General features: G+C 39.8%; 1 protein-coding gene across 1 annotated transcript in view; it reads right to left on the bottom strand.

The window, feature by feature from the left end:
• The window catches only part of LOC109066880 (interleukin-1 receptor type 1-like), a 37,703-nt gene extending 26,450 nt beyond the window's left edge, over positions 1-11,253 (bottom strand). Inside the window, exons 1-5 of the mRNA XM_042715999.1 lie at positions 11,083-11,253; positions 10,741-10,970; positions 10,230-10,326; positions 9,763-10,007; positions 4,388-4,448 (exon numbers count right to left, since the gene is read on the bottom strand). Of these exons, the coding sequence (XP_042571933.1) occupies positions 4,388-4,448; positions 9,763-10,007; positions 10,230-10,326; positions 10,741-10,970; positions 11,083-11,253 (804 nt within the window). The remainder of the gene's footprint in view (positions 1-4,387; positions 4,449-9,762; positions 10,008-10,229; positions 10,327-10,740; positions 10,971-11,082) is intronic.
• Positions 11,254-24,001: the final 12,748 nt, after the last annotated feature.

Genomic DNA, 24,001 nt, shown 5'->3' with positions numbered 1-24,001 from the left:
ATTGTTAGGTAGGTGGGAAACGTCACTAAATGTGAGAAGTCTGAGTTTGTAAATATTGTGAGTTTTTTTTCTGTCTCACAATGAGTGTAGAATTGACGGATTTTTTTGAACATCCTTCTGAGGAGGGCTATTAGTCCCAGCTTTCTAAAAAAACAGCTATTAGAGGTCGCAGACAAATTTGAAATTCCCCCTTACCACTAAAGATAAAAGTCTAAAGGAAGGACTGCCCCCGGGCTGGTCATTAAGGCTGCTCTGGGTAAAATTAGGCATTTTGACATGTGAATTAGGAAGCCCTTTACCTCTTATAGTTGATCAGGAACAGGACTAAAAAGAAATTTCCTGAAGGGACCGTTACATCACTTACATTTGAACAACAGAAACAGTTGCTGCTGCTTGGAGATGGAAAAGAGAATAAAATGATTCAGGAAGTTGGAATTGCGTAGGTTGGATGTGGAGGCTCAGAGGTTTGGTCTGGATTAGAGAGGGTAGATTGGGCAAAACTACGATTCACTCCAAAAAGCTTTTGATGTGGCACGTGCTCTTAAATTGATGCCAAAATTCGATGATAATGATTTGGATACTTTTTTTTAATTTATTTGAGCGGGACTGGCAGGTCTTATGAGGTGGGAAGATTCTGAGCAGACGCTTTCTGTTACAATGTGTGTTTTATGGTAAAGCTCAAAGAGCGTATTCCACTCTTACTGTTAGGGACAGTCAGATTTATAGTAAAGTGAAAGAAACCGTGCTAAAAGCCTATGAGTTGGTTCCAGAGGCCTATAAGCAACGATTTCGAGCTTTAAGAAAAGGGGCACAACAAACATTTACTGAGTTTGCAAGGGAGCTAGGATTCAATTTGATCGTTGGCGCTCAGTCTCACAGGTAGAGGATTTTGATTCTCCTTTGTGAGTTGTTGTTGTTGTTGGAACAGTTTAGAAATACTTTGCCAGAAAATAAATTTGTCTGTTTATTTAACAGAGCGAAACGTTCAGAGTGCAGAGGCTGCTGCTGTTTTATAGCCGATGAAATATGTGTTGACCCATAAAGATGTAAAAAGAACTAATTGGCGTCGTCCAAATAGCTCTGTGGACAATGTTTCAGTGGAGGTTCCATCTTTTGCCTGCTAAATGTAAAAGCTGAGAAAAAGTTAAGAGCTTTGGTGACAAGAGTGATCAGTGTGCTTATTGCTTAAATAAGGGACATTGGAAAAAAGATTGTCCAGCCCTTAAGGCAAAAATGAACCGTACTAAATCTGATCTAAAACCTGCTCTTGCCCCTGCTTCCTCGTCCGTACTACAGTAGTTGAGGGGTTTGATGTAAATACTGCGTCAAGGTAATTTGGTGTTTGTTTAGTGATGAAAAGTTGAGTTATGCTCCTTTTATTACTGATGGTTCTGTGTCTCTGGGATGGGAGTGATGAGAAAATTTCCAGTTAAAATCCTTAGGGATACTGGTGCTTCAGAGACATTTATTTTGGAAGAATCCGTATTACCATTTTCAGAGAGTTTCCAGTACTGGGGAGTGAAGGTATTGATAAAAGAATTGGTTTACAAGTTTTGTCTGTACTCTTTGCACACTATGGTACTTGAATCTGAATTGATTACTGGTCAAGTTGTAGTAGGTGTGTGCGACCCTCTTTACCCAGTGGAGGGCATCGCTGTAATCTTGGGAAATAATTGGCTGGAGGTCGTGTATGGAGGGATGTACCACCCCCACCTATTGTAACAGATTCTCCTTCTTTACTTGAACAGGTGGATGTTGATACAACAGTTTCCTGATGTGTTCGTAACGTGTGCTGTTTACTCGGGGCAATGAGTAAAAATGTTGTCGAAAATCAGGATAAGGAACCTAGACAGATTAGGGATAGAAGGAAAGTGTTTCCTAATCTATCTCTTCTTTTCCCTACAGTCTCTCGTCAGGAGTTTGGTGGTGGCACAAAGGGAGGACCCCAGTCTGAAAGAAATGTTTTCTGAAAGTGCTAGCTCCGGAAGAGGTAGCGAGTGCAATGAGTGGTTGTTGTTTTGTTGAGGATGGCCTCCTGTTAAGAAAATTGCTATCTGGTAGGGAAGTACCCATAGGTGAGCCTTATGAACAGGTTGTTGTGCCAATGTCTCTTCGAGATACTGTGTTGCGTTGGGCACATGGAGATCTTGGTGGGGCATCTTGGGGTTAATAAAACGTACAATCATTTGTTGCGTTATTTTTTATTGGCCACAGTTAAAGAAAGATGTAAGGAGGTTTATTAAAACCTGTTCAACCTGTCAGCTTACGGGGAAGCCAAATCAGTGCCTTAAACCGGCACCGTTATATCCCATACCTGTAATTGATACACCGTTTCAACATCTGATTATAGACTGTGTGGGTCCATTTACCTCCATCTAAGTCAGGAATTGCATATCTTCTTACTGTAATGTGCCAGAACACTAGATATCCAGCTGCCTACTCCGCTTCGTTCAATCACTACCCGTGCTATTGTTAAAGCTATGACACAGTTTATTTCTGTGTTTGGGATTCCAAGAGTTATTCAAAGTGACCAGGGATCCAATTTTACTTCGCATATGTTTTTAAGGAAGTGTTGCAGCAACTTGGTGTGAAGCAAAATCAGTCTAGTGCTTACCATCCACAAAGTCAAGGGGCTTTGGAACGCTTCCACCAAACTTTTGAAGTCGTTTGCTGCGGGCTTATTGTGTGGAGTTAAAGGGTGATGATTGGGAGGGAGGAGGGGTTGCCCTGGTTAATGTTGGCAGCTCGGAGGTGGTTCAGGATAGTCTGGGTTTTTAGTCCCAACCAGTTAGTCTTTGGCCATAAAGTGCGTGGACCATTGGCTTTACTTCATGATGGATTAAGGAAGTATCTGACCCCACCTCAGGGTTTGCTACAATATGTAGAGGGTTTCAGGCGTCGGTTATTTTTGGCTCTGGTCAAATGGCTAAAGAAAATTTGCTGAATAAGCAAAAGAAGATAAAGCGGTTTGTTTGATAGGAACACAGAAGTCTCGTGTGTTTTGGTCCAGGTGACCAGGTTGTTAGCTCTGTTGCCTCTTCCTACCTCTCCAGTTTTGTGCCAAGTTTTTGGGTCACCTATACAGTTGGTACGTCAAGTTTCAGAGCAGAATTATTTGATTTGCAACTCCTGAGAGCGGAAGCGACATTCACAGCTGTGCCATGTAAATTTGGTTAAAACCTTTTTACTCTCGTTTCAATGAGTCCGAGAAGGCTCCAGCGCTGTGGCCATAGCATCTTCTGTGACTGAAATGGCTGAGGATTGTTAAGGGTACCCGAGGATGGTATTTTAACAGCCTCGGCTTAAACAATTCTGAAAACCTTAAAGAAACTGGATGAGTTTGTTAAAAACACTTGCCTTTTAAGCAGAGAGATTAATTGTCTTTACATTTCAGATTTTTCTATGTGTTTTCAGATTCTCCTTCTCGTACTGATGTGATAGAAACATGATATCAGATGTTGGTGACGCCAAGCCAATACGCCAGCATTTTTATCGGGTTTCTTTGGAAAAACCAACGCCATCTTGAGTCTGAAATAAAATACATGATTGAGAATACATCGCTAAAACCTTCTTTTTCAAGTTGGGCATCACCTGTGGTTATTGGTGGGAAAGCCAGATGGTACGTACCGATTCTGTACTGACTATCGGAAGCTTAACAATATTACAAAACCCAGATTCGTTCCCTTTGCCCAGGATGGAAGATTGTGTAGATGCGGTTTTGGCTCTGCTCCTGTATGTTAGTACAATTTGATTTACTCAAAGGATATTGGCAAGTGCCTTTAACCACTCGTGCACAGGAGATTGCTTCATTTATTACTCCTTCTGGACTATATTCTTATTACGTAATGAGTTTTGGCCTTAGAAATGCACCAGCTACTTCCTCCAACGCTTAATGAACCGTGTAAACTTCTGGTTTGGATGGATGTGCTGGTTTACTTAGATGATGTGGTTGTGTATAGTGAATTCATGGGAACAACACATTGTATGTATTCGAGCACTTTTTGAGCGATTAGCTGAAGCTAAGCCTCACAGTCAACTTGGCCAAGTGTGAGTTGGCCAATGCGACTGTGATCACTTATTGGGGGAAAGTAGTTGGGCAGGGAAATGTACGTCCTGTGCGATCTAACCCTTGGCTACTGGCAATAGATAATTTTCACGCCACCAAATACAAAACAGAGAGCTTCCTGATAGCCGTTTTTGGGAATGGTGGGCTATTACAGGGAGTTTTTGTTCACAATTTTTCTTCAGTGGTAGCCCCCCCTGACCGATTTATTGAAGAGTGTGAAATTTAGGTGGTCCTTTGCCAATGGCTAACAAGCATTTGACAATTCGTCAAACTGTTGCTTTAGTACGGGACACCTGTTTGGCTGTGCCTCGGATTGGATACCCGTTCCAGATTATCAGCCAGTTGATGCCAGTCAAAGTTGGATTGGCGCAGGCGGAGCTGTCTTAGGATAACAAACTGATGAAACATTGGAATAGAAATACCAGCTTTCAGTTATTTACTCCAGGAAGCTTGATCGGGCTCACCAGTGCCATTAATTCTACTTTTGAACGGGAGGACATTGGCCATTGATCTGGGCTTGGCACCAGTTTTGAAGATTTATTTGACAAGTTGCGCTTTTCCGATTGTGGTTGTTTTGCAGACCACAATGCCACTTACCTTTTTACATTCTTTGCCAGAGACCCCAAAAAATCATGCGCCTTATACCGCCTGGTCTCGCTTTTTCTGCAGCCTTCATCCCATTAGAGATTCGACACATAAGGGGGTTTGGCGAGAATGTGTTGGCCGATATCCCTTGTCTCGGGCTCCCTGGTGAGAATCTGGATACCTGATTTTTAAAAAAATGTATGACTGTGACTCGACTTGTTTTCGTAGGTGTGCCGAGAGTTGTCGTCTCCGGTTCCAGTTACAAGTGAGGCCTTTTTGAGAACATCTGGTACAATTGTAACCCTTATTTTTTCTGATTAAATAGAGTCCTTTACACGGATCCTCTATCTTAAAGGGGGAGGTGTTATGGTGTAAGGGTGTGTGGGTTTTTTTGCTTTTTCTTGTTTTCTTTTTAGTGATTTCTTCTAGGGGTGATGGCGTACATGAACAACACCTGTTATAGATCAGGAGACATCGGTACGTAGCGACTAAAAGTGCTTCTGCAGACGTGGGTCGAGGCGCACGTGGGAAGTGACATCATCCCATGCCATGCCACTTGGGCATCGCGCGTTGTTTGTGGATCTGTCGTCAAGTAGTTTAAATTGATGCGCCGTTAATTTTAAATGTAAACCCCTAGAATTATGTAATAAAAAAATATTCTTCGTCATTATACGTTTTTTGGTTTGGTCTTCATCGTTTTAGTTGCAGTTTTGTAGCTGACCGTAACATATGTTCACACAGATTATGTTTGTCTGGGTAGACGAACCGGGTATCCCTCGCTAATCATCCACCCTCCTTATCCCGTTTGTGCCATGCAACTGTGCCGCTTCTTGACATGGGTTTATAACGACTTCTAAAAATTATGCTAATACACTTTCTATATTAATGGTTAGATACTTTACAATCGAATTTCCCCTGCATGGCGCAGAAGGGCGTTGGGTGACAGTGGGACAGCACCCACACGAGGTCCAACCCCCCCGTAGCCCCCCTTCCCGACCTATGAAAGCTCTATGGCCAAAAAAAACTTGCGCGAGCATAATGAGCCCGTTAGCCCTCTGGCCACGACCTCGATGCACCGTTCCTCTGGCAAAAAAAACCTTAGCGCTGCAAGCAGCTGATTCACGACTTCGGGCTCAAAGTAAAATTCGCCGCCGCGCCGCTTTAGCCACAGATGCACAGCGAGAGGTCTGAGAAAGTCTAGCAAGCTCCAGTAATGAGTTGTCCTTGGGACCCGGCGATTTTCTTTTAAATATACTATGCTTTGCCGCGTCAGGTCGTCCGGCAAAAATGTCAAAGTGGTCTTACACACCACGGTTTGCCCGAAGAGGGAGTTGCAAATAAAAAAGAATGACATGGACTAAACTCCCGCGGCCGCGCGCCGTCTTTGTATTTCAATACAAGGACACAAGTTGGATCGCTGCCATAGTTGGTCGTCGCTTACTGGACACCACCATGCTCTTACCCATTATAGATCTTACGCCATTTAGACAGCCAAATTTTTTTGCCAGAATTTTAAATTATCAAAAAGTGCATTGCCCAATTTCAAAAACGCTTTCCCAATCGACATTTAATGAAATTACGAGCAATAGCTAGGCTAGTACCACCATATTAGGTTCTGCTATACCAAATAAATCAACCTTTCCTTAATAAATAGGCTTGCACAGAGGCCGTTGTCTAAACGTGGTGGCCACGGGGGGCACCATAGGCCCCACCCTGAAATTGTTTGGCCACCCCACCCATGCTGACCCCCCCCCCCACACAGATGTCTTGCGGTAGACTGTTTTCAAGCCAGCAATTGTTCTAAACTGCGACATCTGCCACAGTGGCTGATCCGGGCATGTGTAGCTGTCCCGCCTACAGGCCGCTTCCCTTCCTCCTCTTTAATACTTCAGTTTAGGCGCGTTTCTATAGCCTTCTGTAGCATATTTGACATATCCGAACTGAGGTGCGCATAATGGTACGTGAATCCATGTAATGCCTCGCGAGCACGACTCTCCCCTCGCAAGTCGGATTTTCCTGCCGCCACCCCATTTACAAAAATGCTCTAGACCGCCCACTGCGCGAGGACCCCCTGGGCCTGTATCCATTGCAAACATACTTTTATTAAGTAGTCTTAAAATGTCCATAACATAAATCACATTGTATGAGCCTAAAACAACATTGTCAACATACCATAGGTATGGGAGCTATGTACTGCGCGGCCGCTCGATTTCATAACGAACTGCTGCAAAGATGGACTGGCCCGGCGAACTAGCGTCTTTGATCTCAAACAACGCTAAGAGCAGAGCTTACGAATGCCGAATCCAGACCCAACACTTACGAAAGTGTACTGACTGACTCTAACAGAAGATATACTTAGACGTTAACGAAGCGTAGTCGCGGAATCGTTGCCATAAACATTCAAGGAGAGAGGTTAAGGAATAGGTTAAGAACTAGCTTATGCGATAATTTAGAACGTTTTGAGCAGGAAACCGACCGAAGCCTGAGCCGTAGATCACTGACAAGACTACTTTCATTGATCTGCAGATGAATCGCCTATCGGAGTAAGGAACGCAGATATTGACACCATAGCTTTTTGTCAGTGATCTGACGCGCCTCTAAGTCTGTTTAAATCCAAGCAATGTGTGAGCGTTTATCAAATATATTAAATGCAAAGTGCGTGACGCGGGTTATTTTTTCTTACTCTTCTCTGTTAATTGTCGTTATGCTCACGTTTAGCGCCACTTAGCCGTACCACCAAAATCGAAAGCACCGAGCAAATGTAAACACCACATCATATTAAGATAACGTCTCATGTAAGACCGTCCCCACCGAATCTTAAGATCTGAATGACCAAATAAAATACATGTAAACGCATGGCTATATCACATCACGTGTTCCTTCAGCCGCCTTTTAATATGGTCGCCAATTAGAAGGGTTGGAAGAAACGCCCATAGCATGTTTGACGCTCGCGCTGCACCTTGAATCAACCTCACACTCACACAGCCCTATCAATGATAACATGCAACCTTAGAAAATAAACAACCCGTGGACATTGAGATTACTCCGCTAAATACAGCGAAACCCCAGTTAAACGACCCTAGCCGTCTTACACGAGAATGCTTTGTCATCATTTAACCCTTTTCTCATGCGCCTTATCGGGTGTCGTCAGAGCCGATTACATGCCTACTAGCTTCCATTTATTGCCTCATAGGGTGATATGAGAGCACAGATGTGTAATCATAGCTGCTGCAAATATGCTTAATATTTCACACCTGCCCCAACCGATGCAAAACGATGTTTAACGCAGGCAATATAGAACACCGCGATATGGATTAAAAGAGCATTCACTTTATGATGCGGATATTCACGAATCGTTCTGAAACGAGCTGCAACAGTTTGATTTGGCAGGGGGGCGTTGTGAACGTAAGAGAGGACGCTGAAGACATGGGAATTTAAATAAAAAGGCCGCATGTGATAGGACTGTCATAAGACTGATTTGATTGCGTACACGTCAGGAAACAGCCTGCCACTGTGGCTTCTTTTAGCCCTGATGCTAAGTCGTCGACTAACGTGAGTCCTGACTGAACTAACCGAGATGCCTGAAATTACATGCAAAAAAATGGGCTGTACAGAGAAGAATGTCAACTAAACAAAGCAGAAGCCAAAATAAATAAACAAACACTGTGACACATATTGATTACATATGCAATTAATAAAAATAGTGCTATTGCCCTCTTAAACTACCCTTATAGGAAAAGAAGTTTATTCAATGTGCTGCTATTAGTATAAGCTTTTAAACTAAAAATAGGAAAGTATGGTTTAATTTACTTTTTATGTACTTCTCAGAATGGCCGCTGTGTACTCGTCAGAAATATATTTTCAAATGCCATTTAAGTATACTTGACTTATATTTTACCAAAAGTCTAAATACTATTTGAAGCTATTACCTAGAATCCCGTTGCTTTTCATTATTATCACGAGTCGAGGGCCCACTTAGTACACATCACAATCTGCAGCAGAATTTCCAAAAAAAACCCAGTGCGACAAAAAAAGAATCAACATGATAATACTAACACTAATCTAACATGTCCATCCTACATGAAACAAGCATCAAAACTTGTCAATGATTATGTGATAAAATGCTTGACCGATTAATGAGGCAGCGTAATAATTACAGTCAGAGCTTTGGGGTGTTGTTCAATTCCATCTACATTTGATTATCAATCTGAAATCCAATTCATAGTACTTTTTTTCAGCCTTTTTTGTGTCAAAATGTCATTTCTTGTATTTTTTTATGAAACTTACCCACATTTAAAGTGTTTAAAAAAAAGAATTCATAAAGCTAGAATTCTAAATGTTTTTGTTAACAACGGCAGATACCCTGTATCTTGGATGTTTTTGGATGGTTCATGGATATTCATACAACCCCCCCCCCAAATATATACAAATTAAAACCTAAATAGGCCCCCACATAGTAGTATACACAAAGTATGTATGCTCAAGTTCACTTAAAGAGAAACCTTATGAGTATACTTGCAGTTATAAAACTTACTAAACTGTAGTTTACTGAGACTGCTACCTTCAAAGTGTTACAAAGTATTAATTACCAAACTAATCAGTATACATGTCACTTTTAGTAATAAATTGCCCAGTACAAACTACAAACGACAGAGGGTAAACTAGTTGTGCTACTCAAAGTTTGCCTACCTGTTATTACTTTTATATACTAAAGAAAGTGGGGCCCATTTAGTCCAACGAGAGTATTCGAACCAGTACACTTACCAGTATACTACTAGCAAACTGATTATTTTGTACACTTGCTACCATAAATTATACTTAATATATATATCTGAACTTTACTGCCACATGCCCGCGCCAGCTGGACATCAGCTTTTTCGTCTCTTTCAGTCAAAGCGCTTTGGTGTGTGCCATAGTTTTTCAGTCTATTATGTCTTGTGCTGTCTTCATATTTGGTGTTTGGTCTGCAATCCTTTATAAGCTCCACTATTTCTAAGAGCAAGTTCTAAGAACGAAGACATTTTAAGGGCGCGATAGCAGATCGCATTTCAGATTGTGCTGTTCCTCCCTGCCGGCACTATTATAACGAATGCGTGGGGCGCGATACCTACAGTTGTGGATGGTTGACTGCTTGCGCGATCAAAAGCATGGTGCAGACGTCAGCTCTCTCAGGGATTCGAACTCTGTCCGCATTCCGTGAACGTTTGCGCAATCGTGAGACGGTTCGCTCCCGGAAGGCTCTGCTGTTGTAGGAGGGAGCCTTCGCCAAGCGTTCCCCCCCGGGTCTGGCCCCACGCTTCTTCGGCAGAGGCCCGAGAATGGCAAGCTGCACTTCGTGCGTTTGCAGGTGGCATCGCTATTAGAGGAAATGGGAGACAGGCAGAGTCCCTATACTCCTTCCTTATCTGCCAGATCCCGTCGCCCTCTACCATGGTTGCGGATCGAAAGCCCAATCCGCGTTGTGCCACTTCCTTCCCCCCAGGTAGAGGGGGGATTCGGAAACCCCCCAGCACCTTCGCCTCTCTTCCTCCAAGGAGGTTGTGTGAGTGTTTAGATTGGTCGAAGGGGATGCGCTCACCCCAATCAGCCCCGGTCTATGAGGAAGCCTCTTATATGGGTGGATTACTCCCACTGTGCCCAGCTCAACCTCGATTAAGTCCCCACCGAAAAACAATCTGAGAGCCGCAGAGAAAAGCAGCTTGATGAACTCCTTCTTCAGCGCTAGGCCAACCACCTCCACGCCGCGCCTACTTTCTACTTTCCCCTCCCGATCGCATGATGAGTTTGGCTAGATTGTGCGAACCGCCATTTTCAGGCCTGCCTCTTCCATCGCATGCACATAGTATTATGGCAATGTGCGGGTCTAGGGAGAGCACGGTTAGGAAGCAATGCACACGTGGTGGAAGAGATGCTTGCCGAGTCTATCTGCCCCCGGACTGCATCGTATCTGAAGGCTCCGGTGTTGCCTTCTAGCCACGCAGAAACAACTTTTGGCTTTTTTGGGCAAAGGGAGCGGTAGCAGGACCATGCGGTGTGTCTGCCACGATGCGGTGTTAAAAGGTGTACGCAAGCCAACATGCTTAAAGTGCCGATTATGGAGATCAGTCATCCCGCAAACATCACCTGAATTAAGGCGGACCGCTGATCTCTCCTCTGCGCCACCAAAGAGACCGCTCTTGCCATCGGCGTCAATTATACATGGTGGCCACAGAGAGTCACTGATGGCTACCCTGTCTGAATATGAAAAGAAGGACCGGTTTGCTCGACACCCACGCTTCAGCACATTCTTGGCGTTCGGGTCATAGATTCCTAGGATCGGCTGCGTTAAACCCTCAGTTATGAGGCTTGACGTTCAAAATGCTCACCACCAATCAGGTTGTAATCGAAATCAGGTCCGGGACTGGTTTTGTCACGATAGACTCAAAACGCACTTCCATGCTACATCCTTCAACAACACAGAAGTTTCTGAGGTTTGCTTCATGGGCGAAGCATACCAATATCGAGTACTTCCATTCGGCCTTGCACTCACACCCCGCACGTTTCGAATTTGTGGATGCTGCTCTGGTTCTTTCACTTTTACTGCGACTGCAGGGCTCCAGCATACTAAGTTATATCGACGACTGTTGATTTTAGCCAATCAGAGCAGATGGCGTTTTCGACCTCGAGATCATCTGCCCACATGGGGGAGCTGGGTTTGAGACTGAACCACCAAGAAAAATGGTGTACTTTCTCCCATTACAGAGGGGACCAACTTATCTAAGGAATGTAGGTGTGGGATTCAACCACAATGCAGGCACGTCTGTCCCCTGCTCGTATCGAGTCGATCAAGCAGGGAACAGACGTCAGTCAAGAGAGTCAGAGAAGGCCAGTCAAGGCTTTGTGTCACATGATCTTCAGAAATCCTTCTAATATGATGATTTGCTGCTCAAGAAACATTTTCTTTATTATTATTATTATTATTTAAAAGTTTATTACTTTTTTTCAGGATTATTTTAATGAATAAAACAATCCAAAGATCAGCAGTTTTGTAAGATTATACACTATACCATTCAAAATCTTGGAGTCAGATCAGAATATTAGAATGATTTCTGAGGATCATGTGACTGGAATAATAATGCTAAAATTCAGGTTTGGAAATCACAGGAATTAAATTACAATTCTAAAAATATTCAAATAGAAAGCAGTTATTTTAAATGGTAAAAATATTTCCCAATATAACTGTTTTTGCTGTATTTTGGATCAAATAAATGCAGGCTTGGTGAGCAAAAGAGTATTCTTTAAAAAAAACATTAAAAATCTTTCTGTTCAAAAACATTTTTACTGGTAGTAATCGCAGGACTTGATACTTATTCCTGAATTCTCACTCCAGGCTGAACTTAAAAGGTGTCAGCCCTGTTTGAAATAATTGAAGTTTTAGGTTTTCTGAACAACATTTACAAAATTGCATTGTAGCCTAGAAGTTGTTAGATCTTCTTGGCTTCCAACCCACTGGTTAATGAGATGATAGAAATACGGAGAAATACGTTTCTAGCATTTGAACTTTATGTTGGAATGTATAGCTAATGTGGGGTAATGTGAAGTAATCAGCAATCGAATAATTTAATGCATTTTTCGTGCCAGGTAGGAGTTATACACTGATTTTCTGTCATGTTCTATGGACCCCCTGAATTAGCCTTGTCCACTCCCTAGCCACCCCATGTATAAAACTCTAGTTACACCACTAGCCACACCTTTAATTATGCAGAACTTTAAGTCTTAAAATAATTTAAAGGATGAGTTATACAAAAAATAAATAAAATCACCCCCTCACAGTTATATCATGAGGGGCAAAATTTTACCTATATAGACCAAAACCACCTTTTGTACCAGGCTGTAAACAAATGTTTTTCTGCTGTAAAGTTTGGCCATTTTAAAGGTGCGTTCACGCCATATTGGAATTTCCCATAATTACGAGATTCCAACTTGTAAAAAGCGTTCACGTCCTCATAGAACTCATAATTACAACTTGTGAACTGGGAGTTTATCTATCTATGTCACTGTGGGGGGGGGGGGGGGGGGGGGGGGGATTTAGACAGAGTTGCAGATGTTCACACAAAGAAAGAAGGCGTACCTTTTATTCTCATTGTATTATTGTTGTTGCCGCCTGACAATGTCGTTATATACGCTGTGTGTTTCACTGTGAAAGCGGAACTACTTTGTTTGTCTTCCAAAAGAGTACAGACGGCCTTTCTCATGCCGGAAATCTGATCCGTGATGGTCGCCTGAGTGAAATAACAGCAACTTTGGCACCGTGGATCACCAGATCGGCTTTCCACTGTGGACGAAAGTGGAGGTCCAGCCCGTGGGGTCGTCACATGTGGTTTCGACCGCAAGCCCAAGGAATACGCTCCTTCCGTAGGAATCCGCCTGGCCGCACTGTTCTTCAAGCCACACGCCTCTGCTCACTTCAAGCTGTCCGCGGCTCACTCTAGGCCAGTGTTTCCCAACCAGGGGGTCCGTGGAACCCCTTGTGGTCCTTGATGTAATACCATGGGGTCCATATAAAGTATGAATTTTTGTATATTTGTATATTTTGACATGTTCCCATGAAAGAAAAATGATGGTCCTCACAAAGGACATAAATTGATACTAATGAGTCAGTTTATTGTTCTGGGGTCCCAGAGGTGGTTTTAAATTGGACTGAAATCCGGTTACTCCAAAAGGTTGAATTCACCTGCTCTTTTGCAGCCGGCATCCGCGCACTCAAGGCTGCGGTGTGTGATGCTGTTTACGTTGAGGAAGCGAGAAATTTACTTTGTTGTTTGCCTTCCAAAAGAGGACACAACTGAAAATCATGTTATATCACAGTTATAATGGGTGTTTATGTTTATGTCTCATAGCCTCTGGCCGGACAAAGGCATCCCAATATGTTAAGAAGCGCAACATTTCCATCACACGCTTGAGGTATTCAGCCAGTCACACACACTGGATAGCTGGCCAATCACAGCACACTTCAGAAAGATGAGCTTTGTAAATATCTACCGTTTCAGAAGGTGGGGCATAGAGGAGAAAACATAGGTATCAGTGATGTGGCAAATTTAATGCGTTTATTTTAACCTTAAACCGCATAAAACCCACATTTCAATTACACCAAAAATAAGTTCTTCTTTTAAGCAGCATCGGTATGACCGCTTTACAGTCACTTCCGTGTTGGGTTTCTAGCGAGAGACGGGGAGGTTGGCCGGTTTGATTTATACTCTGCTCCTTTTATTTTATTTTTATTTTTCGTGACTAAAAAGTGTGGGTTATTTAAACGAATGACTTAAATATCTTGAATATATTGTTTTCCCGCTGTGTGTGGAGTTTAAAGACGCTCCCTTAAGAATTACAGCTGCGCCAGTTTTTTGTGTCTCGAATAAAAGTGAAAGCAGATGTTCAGAGTTGATGTTTCTCCATTTACAAACAGTCAGAATCGTTCTATACGGAATATCAAAGTGGTTTCATAGGAACTAAGTCATGATTTTCGTGTAATCTGATTTCTTCATAGGAAAGGCGGTGGATTTTGTGAATCTGTGTAAATAAGGTGAGTGCTGAGTGCTTTACAGTGACTTCCGCTTTCAGATTTCCTCTAAAGGACGTTTAATATTTTTTACATGTTTTAAAATTGTAAATTGGCAAGCAAATGAAGGTGGTTTGATTGGTGGTAAGATTCATTAAAACTCATGAGGATTTGGTACCACGTGGATTAAACCAAGAAAAAACTAAGCACCCATACAGCAAACAATAACCGTTATATAACCAGTAAAAGGTGAATGAAAAGCGTCATAATGTGATGTTATAGTGGAACGTCACTGGAACGTGATTGGCACATTGTGAGGACGTGACAGTACCGGATCATATTGGTCGCAGCAACGTACTGTAATAATTTGGCCACCGGTAAGCTTTCTTATTTGCGGTTAAAAACCTATTCTGCCACCACCTTTAAATTTTAACCCGGTCGGTACGGGAGGAGGCACTCAAAACACACTCACGAAACAAGGAATACAGGAAGAATACACTTTTTTATTAACAACAAATAGCAGCCATTTGGCGTTGTCCCTCACTTAAATTATCCTGATTACATACACTAGTCCATATTTCATTAAACCGTGACACACATTTAAAAGAAACCCAAGAGTACGTGACTCATTCCAAATTAACAGCAACCCATATAAATAGTGGGAATATCATGCCAAAGCACACTCAATTAGAAAAACTCCACGACTAAATCACATGGCCCTAGGTGTATAACCAGCACCAGGCAATCAACATACTTCAGGAGGACAGTAATCACCACTGGCTGAGCACAACAACAATAACAACACACAACTCTGTAATAATAAAAATACTTTCGGACTTCCTGTCCAACGTCCGACGACACCCTGCCGCTCACATGTGAGGACTCAACCTCCCTTCCGCGGAAATGCCGAGGAAGGGTTTCTTTCAAACAAGGCCTCCTGGCCAAGTCCACCTACACTCTCTTCCATATCTATCTAAGTTCCCCCCAGTGTCTAACTCCGGGGCCAACTAAGTGGGTACCCCGGTTTCTGACACGACGGTGGGGCTAAACAACCACGAAACGACCCCCCCACAGATCCCCGGCTTTTGTGAAAACCGGTATAGGCTAATAAACACAGCGTCTCAGTCTCTTTCACAGTTAATTATCAGGCAACGCGTCGCCCTCACCTTTCCTCTCCCCCCGCATTTAAAAGCATCCCAAAATTGTTCATTGTCCACAGTGTGCGCAGAAGACATCATTCCTTCCGTATTTGTCTGTAACAGTGACGTCATGCATCAGTAGAATCATAATCATTACAGTACCAAGTATGTCCTAATGACCAAAATACCACGTCCACCTTTATTTTTAATATTTTCACCCCACCATTACCTTGAAATACGTCAACTAATAAACTAAATCCATCTCTGGTGCAAAAAATAAACCTTATGAAATCTCATTGTAATCTAATATAGGGGGATTCCTAGTAAATACATTCAGTACATGCAATGCAAACCATATCAAAAACATTAAATTCTAATAGAAAATATGACAAAAACACACTGCATTCATTCACGACTCAACATTTAAGCAGCATAATTTCTAAAAATACTAATCCAAAACATTTTGAACATTTGCAACTGTTCTTCAACCATGCAAAGTGTTTACCAAGTTTGAGCAGCAGAAAACTGAACACATCAATGCATAGATTACACAATATAAACAATAGAAAATGTTTGTCTTATTAAGGATGGGCATAGTACTAATGACGTTATCAGTGTGAAAATTATAAATAATTATCAGTACACTTATTGATACACTCTACATAATTTTGGTTTGCAAAAAATAAAGAACCATGATAAATATATCTGAAACAATTCAGCAGATACGGCACTTTTTTTCCAGAAAAAAAAAAAAAGTTAAATTTTTCCTGAGCGTCGTATATGAGGCACCCTGGTACAAATGTCTGGGTGGTGATGTGCTTTAATTGCATGCAGGAAAAAATGTAGGCTAAATCGTGCGCACGATTTACTTTTTTCATTCCATCGATTTACTTATCGTGTACACTATTTATAAATCGAGAGAACAAATTAGTAATTGAGCGGACGATTTAGCAAATCGATGAAATGTCAAAGTAATCGTGCACGTTTTTAGTACATTGAAGGAACGAATTAGTAAATCGTGGACACGATTTATTTTTTTCTTGCATGTCATTTGCGGGGCTCACTATCAGAAGATAAACCTAAACAATGAGCATATTGACTTTCTCAGGAGAATCTGTGAATACTCTGATAACGGACTGTGGAGAAACTCTTTCAGTTCAGTGAACTGAGGAGGCAGAGTTAGGTCGGGACAGCCGATAGAGAAGAGGAAGAGTGTCTTTCTTACCCCAGCAGCAGAAGACTGGCTCTTCTGAGGTAAGGACAGGAGGCTTGATGCAGTGTTTTGCTGTGTGAACAAGCTCCTTCTCAGCACTTGACTTTCTGCAGAAAGAGTTCCTCTAGTGTAGAGTCAGAGACTCCAGATTTCTTGCAAAAACTGGAATCTTTTAATAACATTTGAGCATATTACTGTAGTCATGTTCATTGTTTTTATTATAACACATGGCAGTTTGAGAAAATTGTCAAACATGTTCTTCCTCCTCTTTCTTCATCCTGAGCCTGCACCGTCAATATCCTTCTCTGGCAGCTGAAAGGGAGGATCATCTTGTTAATGTTGCTTATGTATGTACACAGCCAGTCAGAAATCTGGAAGGCTAAATTTATTTGATCAAAATTACACAAAAAAGTAATATTGTAAAAAAATAAAAATAAATAGAATAACAGTTTTCATACTCTTTTTCGAATATACTTTAAAATGTATTTATTGAAATAATTATGAGGGAAAGCTGAATTTGTCAGTAACTTTACTCCAGTCTTACTCCAGTGTCACATGATCTCTTTCACAGGGCTCCAAACTACGACTAAAACAGTCGCATTTGCGACCATAAATATTAATGCTATGATAAAAGTGTGCATCGGAAAATATTGGTAGCACAACTGTTTTCCAACATTGATAATAAATCAGGGCCCCGGTCCCCAAAACGTTCTTCTTCCCGCAAGTAGTTCTTAACCTGGATTCCTTAACTCTCTCTTAATGTTATGGCACGATTCCCGACACGTTCGTACGTTAAGTATATCTTCTGTAAGTCACACTTTCGTAAGGTTGGTCTGGACCATTCGTAAGCTCTCTCTTAGCGTTGTTTGAGCTCAAGACGCTAGTTGCCGAAACTGTGCAGCAGTCTTTAGAAATCAGCGCAGCGCAGTACAAGTCCAACTATGGTATGTGGACAATGTTGTGGCTCAACATGATTTTATGTTATGAACATTTTAAGACACTAATAAAATATTTTCGCAATGGATACGGCCTATTTATAAAGGTTGACTTTATTTGGTATCAGAAATAATATGGTGTAATTACCTAGGCTATTTCGTAATGTCATTAAAGCGTTTAAATTGGCAATCAATTTTGATAATTAAAATATGGCAAACAATTTGGCTCTAAATGGCTAAAATTTATAAATGGGTAAGCATGGTGGTGTCCAGTAAGCGACCAACTATGGCAGCGATCCAACGTGTCCTTGTCTTGAATCAAAGACGGCGCCGTTTAGTCCATGTCAGTTTTTTTATTCGGCAAAACTTAAGCCCTTTTGACATTTTGCCTGACGTGGCTATATTAAATTCGCAGCCTCCCAAGACAACTCATTATGGAGCTGCTGGACCTTCTCAGACCTGCGCTTGCCAGGCTAACGCGGCAGAATTTTGCTTTGAGCCCTGAAGTCCAGCTGCTTGCAGCGCTAAGGTTTTTTTTGCCACAGAGAGCTTCATCGAGGTCGTGGGAGAGGGCTACGGCCTAAGCAAGACCTCGGTGTGGAGGTGCGTCACACTGTCACCAACGCCCTTCTGCGCCATGCAGGGGAATTCTGAATGTAAAGTACCTTACCTTAATATAAAAGTGTATTACATAATTTTTTAGAAGTTGTTAAAACCCATGTCAAGAAGCGGCACAAGTGGTCACAACGGGATAAGGAGGGTGGATGATTAGCGAGGGATACCCGGTTCGTCTACCCGAGACAACATATCGTGTGAACATATTACTGACAATTTGATAATTAAATTAATAGTCTATATTTTACGGAAAACTTAAACTATGTTAAAATAAATGTTACTGGAATAATTTGAGGAATGTTTCATTTGCATAGAACGTGTTGTCTTTCTTAACGCCGTAAAAATGCACCTTCGCGTGAAGGTGAAAATCGATTCCTGAGCAATCGATTCCAACTTATTCAGCACCTTCACTTGGGACCAGCGCCTTTGTAACGTCGACACGTAAGAGGCAGCGTGTTAAGAAGCTTCCTAAGGGACACTTCGGGGAACACACTTAGGAACATAAACAACTTTGGTAAAATATATCTTTCGAGTCTTCTTAGCGCGCTAACAGCGAGCGTTATCGGGTAACGGGGCCCAGAAATGTTTCTTGAGCATCAAATCATATTAGAATGATTTCTGAAGATCATGTGGCACTGAAGACTGGAGTAATTAATGCTGAAAATATAGCTGTGCATTATAAATATATTATACTTAAAAATATATTTAAAAAACTTTTGACCAGCAGGCTTTATACATTGCTACATTTTAAATGAAAAACACAACTTGTAATAAACAACTCACACAACCTCAAACAACTTACATTCTGGTGATTACTTCCTTCCCTCACTGCTGTCTTCTTCAGTCGTTCCCAGACCTCCTTATTTTTCATCTTTCCCTCAAATCTACACAAACAAAATAACTGTAGATGAGGAGGATGCATTAATTCATAGAGAGTTATATGAACATTTAGTTACATTAATCCAATAAAACAGTCTTAAATGTTCATTTCTATTGAATGAAATAATACATCTGCAATAGAATGATTCAGATTTATGTACAGTGGTATTTTTCAAGTATTAAAGGATCATCCAGTGGTTCATAGTAAACAGTATCAAATTTTATGAGTGCAACTGTAACGGTTCTGTGAGTCCTGGAGGTGTTTTCTGCTTTAATATCATTTTTTTAAGAATAAGAGTTTTAAGAATAATAGTTTTAAGAGATGCCATGGATCTGAAGTGTCTACCAATCAAAATAACCCAAATCAATACCATTTTTGATGTGAGTTATGATTAATGAGAAAAAAATGTTTTACATACTTTAGTGAACATGAGCTAGAGAAGGATAGGAAAACCCCCCTCCAAAAATTATTATTATTATTATACTTTTTTTTTTTTGTATAATGCAGATTATTCACTCGGTGACAGCTGTCTGGTTGTTGATCACTAGATTAAAGAATCACATTACTATATGTTATAGCCTTTGAGATAGCCAATGATCACTAGATTTAATACAGATGTTACTATAATAATTCTGTAAATGGTGATCAGCACCCAAATATTGTATATAATGTGGAAGTTACTGCCTTTTGTCTTGGCGTGACATCTCACTTTTTGCAGACAATGTAAAGGCAGAGTACAATAACTTAAAAATAGCGGTAAAAAACAAGTTTTAAATTATTTCCATAAAAACATATAATTGCTAGATTTCCAGTGTCTTATCTATAATTAATTTTTCTGGACAAATAAAAATCTTTAAAGCCATTTTTCTCAGTTATGTTCTTTTGCCTTTTGTGGAGCAGAGCAGCAATCCACCTGTCACTCAAGTGACCACGCCCTTAATTATGCAGAACTTTAAAGCTTAATATAATTTAAACTGATGAGTTATATATATATAAAAAAAAAAGAAATCACCCCTCTCACAGTTGTCATGAAGGGCAAAATTAACTATATAGACCAAAACCACTTTTTGTACCAGGCTGTAAACAAATGTTTTTCTGCTGTAAAGTCGTGTATTTTAACATGGGAGGTCTATGGGTCAGAGTCTCTAGCGGACAGTTTAAGACACTTCTGTGTTTCAAGAGAGAGAGGAGGTTCCCGCTTGAATTTATACTCTGCTTCTTTTTTTTTTTTTTTTTTTTTGTACAAATGCTAGATTTTTTTAGGAATGATTTTGTATGCTAAACCGTGTACTGAAACAAACAGAACGGTGGCAACTGCAGCAGCAGAGTAATAACGATACCACGTTGATTGAAATGAGGTGAGTAAAAGTGGTTGTGTACATAACTTATATGTTGACATTAAATGCGATGTTCGATCATTTATTTATCCATGGTACGTTAAATTTGAATAATTATTGTTAATAATTGTTATAACTTGCTCATTTTATTGTTCTTTGTGGATTGTAACAGTACACTCTGTACATGGCTTTGGTTCTTAGATTTGATTTTACAGAGGTATGCCATTACATGTTTCAAGTTATTTGAACAGGACATGCATGATTATTGTGTGTATAGGAGGTTATTATTATCATTATTTTTTATTTTTTTCAGGATGACATGCAGAGGATCAGGAGGTGGTGGTGTGCTGTTCTCTTGGACAGCTTCACTCTGCAAATGTATGTAGCTGTTTGAATGTCCGTACATGAAACATTACTCTGTACTATATCTACCAATATACCTACCTCTTGCTCCACCATTCAAAAGGCAATGCCTTCAGGGAGAGTAGCAGGTTATTTGTGCACATACATTCACTAAGAAGAACTAATAATACATATGTGTGTACATGCACAGGTATTTTTTTTTCTAGTTGTTACAGCTACATAGTTGTTCAGATATGAAATTGAAGGGATTATGTACAAGTACTATATTGGTCAGCACAGCGGATCATTTCATATATAGAGCTATCAGTTAACATCAGCATCAAAGACATTTAAAAAACATTCAGCTTAATTCACTTTCAGACAGCAGCAAGTGTTTGAAATAACTTCTGTTTGCAATCTAATGTGGATTTTGTTCACCATATAAGACAGAAATATTTATATTCAATGTAAAAGATCTCCATGTGAATCATGTATACAAATATATACAAATATCTCGCTGGGTTATTACAATTAATGGCAAAATGAATGTGTAGAAATGTAAACTAATATATCCTACTGACACACTACAGCAAAATATATAATTAATTGGCTTAAAAAAAAATTTTCAATGTGAAATACTAACATGCCTAACACTTCTGCACAGTATGGTATATATTAATATTTTATTAGTAGTATTATAAAAGAATGAGTATGCAGTTGTGACAACAATCTATAAAGTTTGTCTAAAGCAAGGTTGTCTGTAGTCTGTGTTTATATAATGTTTAATATCTTTTATATATACATGTATAAATAAACCTATGTATGTTTTTGTTTCAACAGCTTCCCCTGGAAATCCTCAGTGAAGTTATTTTGTCAACAGGTGACTCTACATACAGTAGGTGGCCATCCAAAACGTTACTTCTACCGCCGCTCGTACCGCCGCCGCGGCGTCTGCAAAGTGCATTTGCAGCTTTTGACCGCTGAGTGGCGCTTTAATCACAAGTTTTCAAACAAGCGCATCAAAGCACATTTTCGCGAATAGACGTCAGCTTTGCCTCGGCTGCAGTCAGGGAAAATGAAAGAAAAACACTATATTTAAATTTATTAAAATTCACAGATGAAAGTTTGGTAATTATGAAGTTATGTGCATTTCTTAGAACGAATTCAAGCAGGATAAATGTCAAGCCTGTGCCTGTGCTTATATTTTCTCTAAGCTACACAGTATTACACCATATTTTAGATCTGACACATTTAATAGGTGTGCAGTATTATTTATATAATATGAATTATGTTATATTATTCAAAATAAATTGTGGTTTACTTTGCATCAGAGCATTAAAAGTGGTAGCCTATTTTAGTGAGCTTGGCTACATGGATTTATATGCAAAATGTCAATATTCTCATATATTAGGCCTATATTTTAATTTATATTTTAAAATTCCTTTAATAAAACAACATGCTTTTCCTGAAGCCATACTGATGTTTATAAAGAATTAAATTAGAATCAAGATGGAATAAGATCCTTTTATATATAACTTTTTCTAATATTTTTGAAAAACAAGGCAATATGGATATGGGTCTATAATTACTGAAGCAACAAGGGTCATCTGCTTTAAACAGAGGAATAACTTTAGCGACCTTTAAATCCTCTGGTACAACTCCTGTTTTTCAGAGAAAGTGAAAAAAATGAAAAACCAGTGGCTGCAAAATAAACTGCTTGATCTGTTTGACAAGGAATGAAGAAATGTTATCATGGCCATTTGAAGATGTTTTCATTTCATCAATAATATCACTTATTTCTTGAACATCAGGAGGCTGAAAAAAAGAAATAGAAGGATAATTCCTTATAATCTAGTGGATTACCATTACAAACAGGAATTTTATTGGCTAATTCATGTCCAATGTTAACAAAAAAATTATTAAATTTTTGAGCTATATCAAATGAATTATTAAAAGAATTATCACCTTCATAAAAAAAATGAAGGTAATTCTGAATGAGACTTATCTCTATGCAGCAACTGATTTATAACTTTCCATGTGGTTTTAGTATCATTTGAACACCCCTTAAATTTCTCACAGAAATATTTCTTTTTTGACGATCTAATGTAATAAGTATATTTATTTCTACAAGATGTATAAGCACCACGGGTAAGGGTTGTAGGATTTGAAATATATATTTTTGTACAATTTATTCTTTTTCCTCAGGAGCTTCAACAAGTCAACTGTAAACCAAGGCTTACTAAAGGCCTGACTATATTTCCTAGTAGAGCTAGTAATTGGAAAAACATTCATTGAAACTACCGCTTATAATTTTCATAAAGTTTTGATATGCAAAATGAGCATTTTTTTCTTTGTAAAGATCATTCCATGAAGTACTGGCAAGCATATCTTTAAATTTAGAAACATTTAGCTTGCTCATACTTCTTTTAAGCATCTTTTTCTTTTTTTGTTTGGTTGTATTAAACTTGATTAACGAAAATTGGAATATAGGGAAATGATCAGACAAATCCACATACAGGACTCCAGATTTCATTCCTTCACTCAAATTATTTGTTAAGATGTTATCAATCAAAGTTGCTGAATTCTCCTTTACTCGAGTAGGTTTATGAATAAGAGGGAAAAAATAACTAGAATAAAGTATATTTAGAAAATAGTGCAGTTCAGATAACAAATTACAGAAAAAGTGACGTGTTTTTTGACGTGTAATTTATATTAAAAGTTTATTCATCTGAATGTCTACTTCTGCATTCCAATCCTGCTCACAGCGTCATAATTCTCTACACCAATAAGCTGTAAAATCGTCACTCATCAGTACACCAATAAGCTCATCTTAATCATAATCCAATAACGGCTGAGGTGGGCGGGGCGACACGTCCCGCTCCGCCCCAACGTGTCGCCCCGCCCCATCGTCCAGACTGCACACTATCGCAAGCCGTTTTAGCATTTAAAACTTGGTTTGACTATCCATAAATATAATTTCGGATAGACACAATTCTAATTCGGATAGTCATAATTATAATTCGACTAGTCACAATGACAATTAGAGATATCTGCAATTATAATTGCACTAATAAGAAATCGGATTAAAGATATCTCTAAATACTTTATGACTAGTCAAAACTAAGATATCTGTAATTACTTTATAGATATCTTAAATAGACGCGTCATACATCCACAAATGTAATTAGAGATATCTCTAATTCAGTTTCGACTAGTCACAATTATAGTTTAAGATATCTGAATTGCAATCGCTCCTAGTCGAAATGCTGTTGTGTGACGTCAGAATATATTTACTCAGCTCCTCCCCGCCTACTCTGCTTACTGCTAACAACATAATAAAAGTCTGCTTTT

The sequence above is a fragment of the Cyprinus carpio genome, chromosome B1 (genome assembly GCF_018340385.1).
Source record: "Cyprinus carpio isolate SPL01 chromosome B1, ASM1834038v1, whole genome shotgun sequence".
In the NCBI taxonomy this organism is placed as follows: domain Eukaryota; kingdom Metazoa; phylum Chordata; class Actinopteri; order Cypriniformes; family Cyprinidae; genus Cyprinus; species Cyprinus carpio.
The sequence above is the reverse complement of the archived record's forward strand: the minus strand, read 5'-3'. Positions and strand labels throughout refer to the sequence as shown.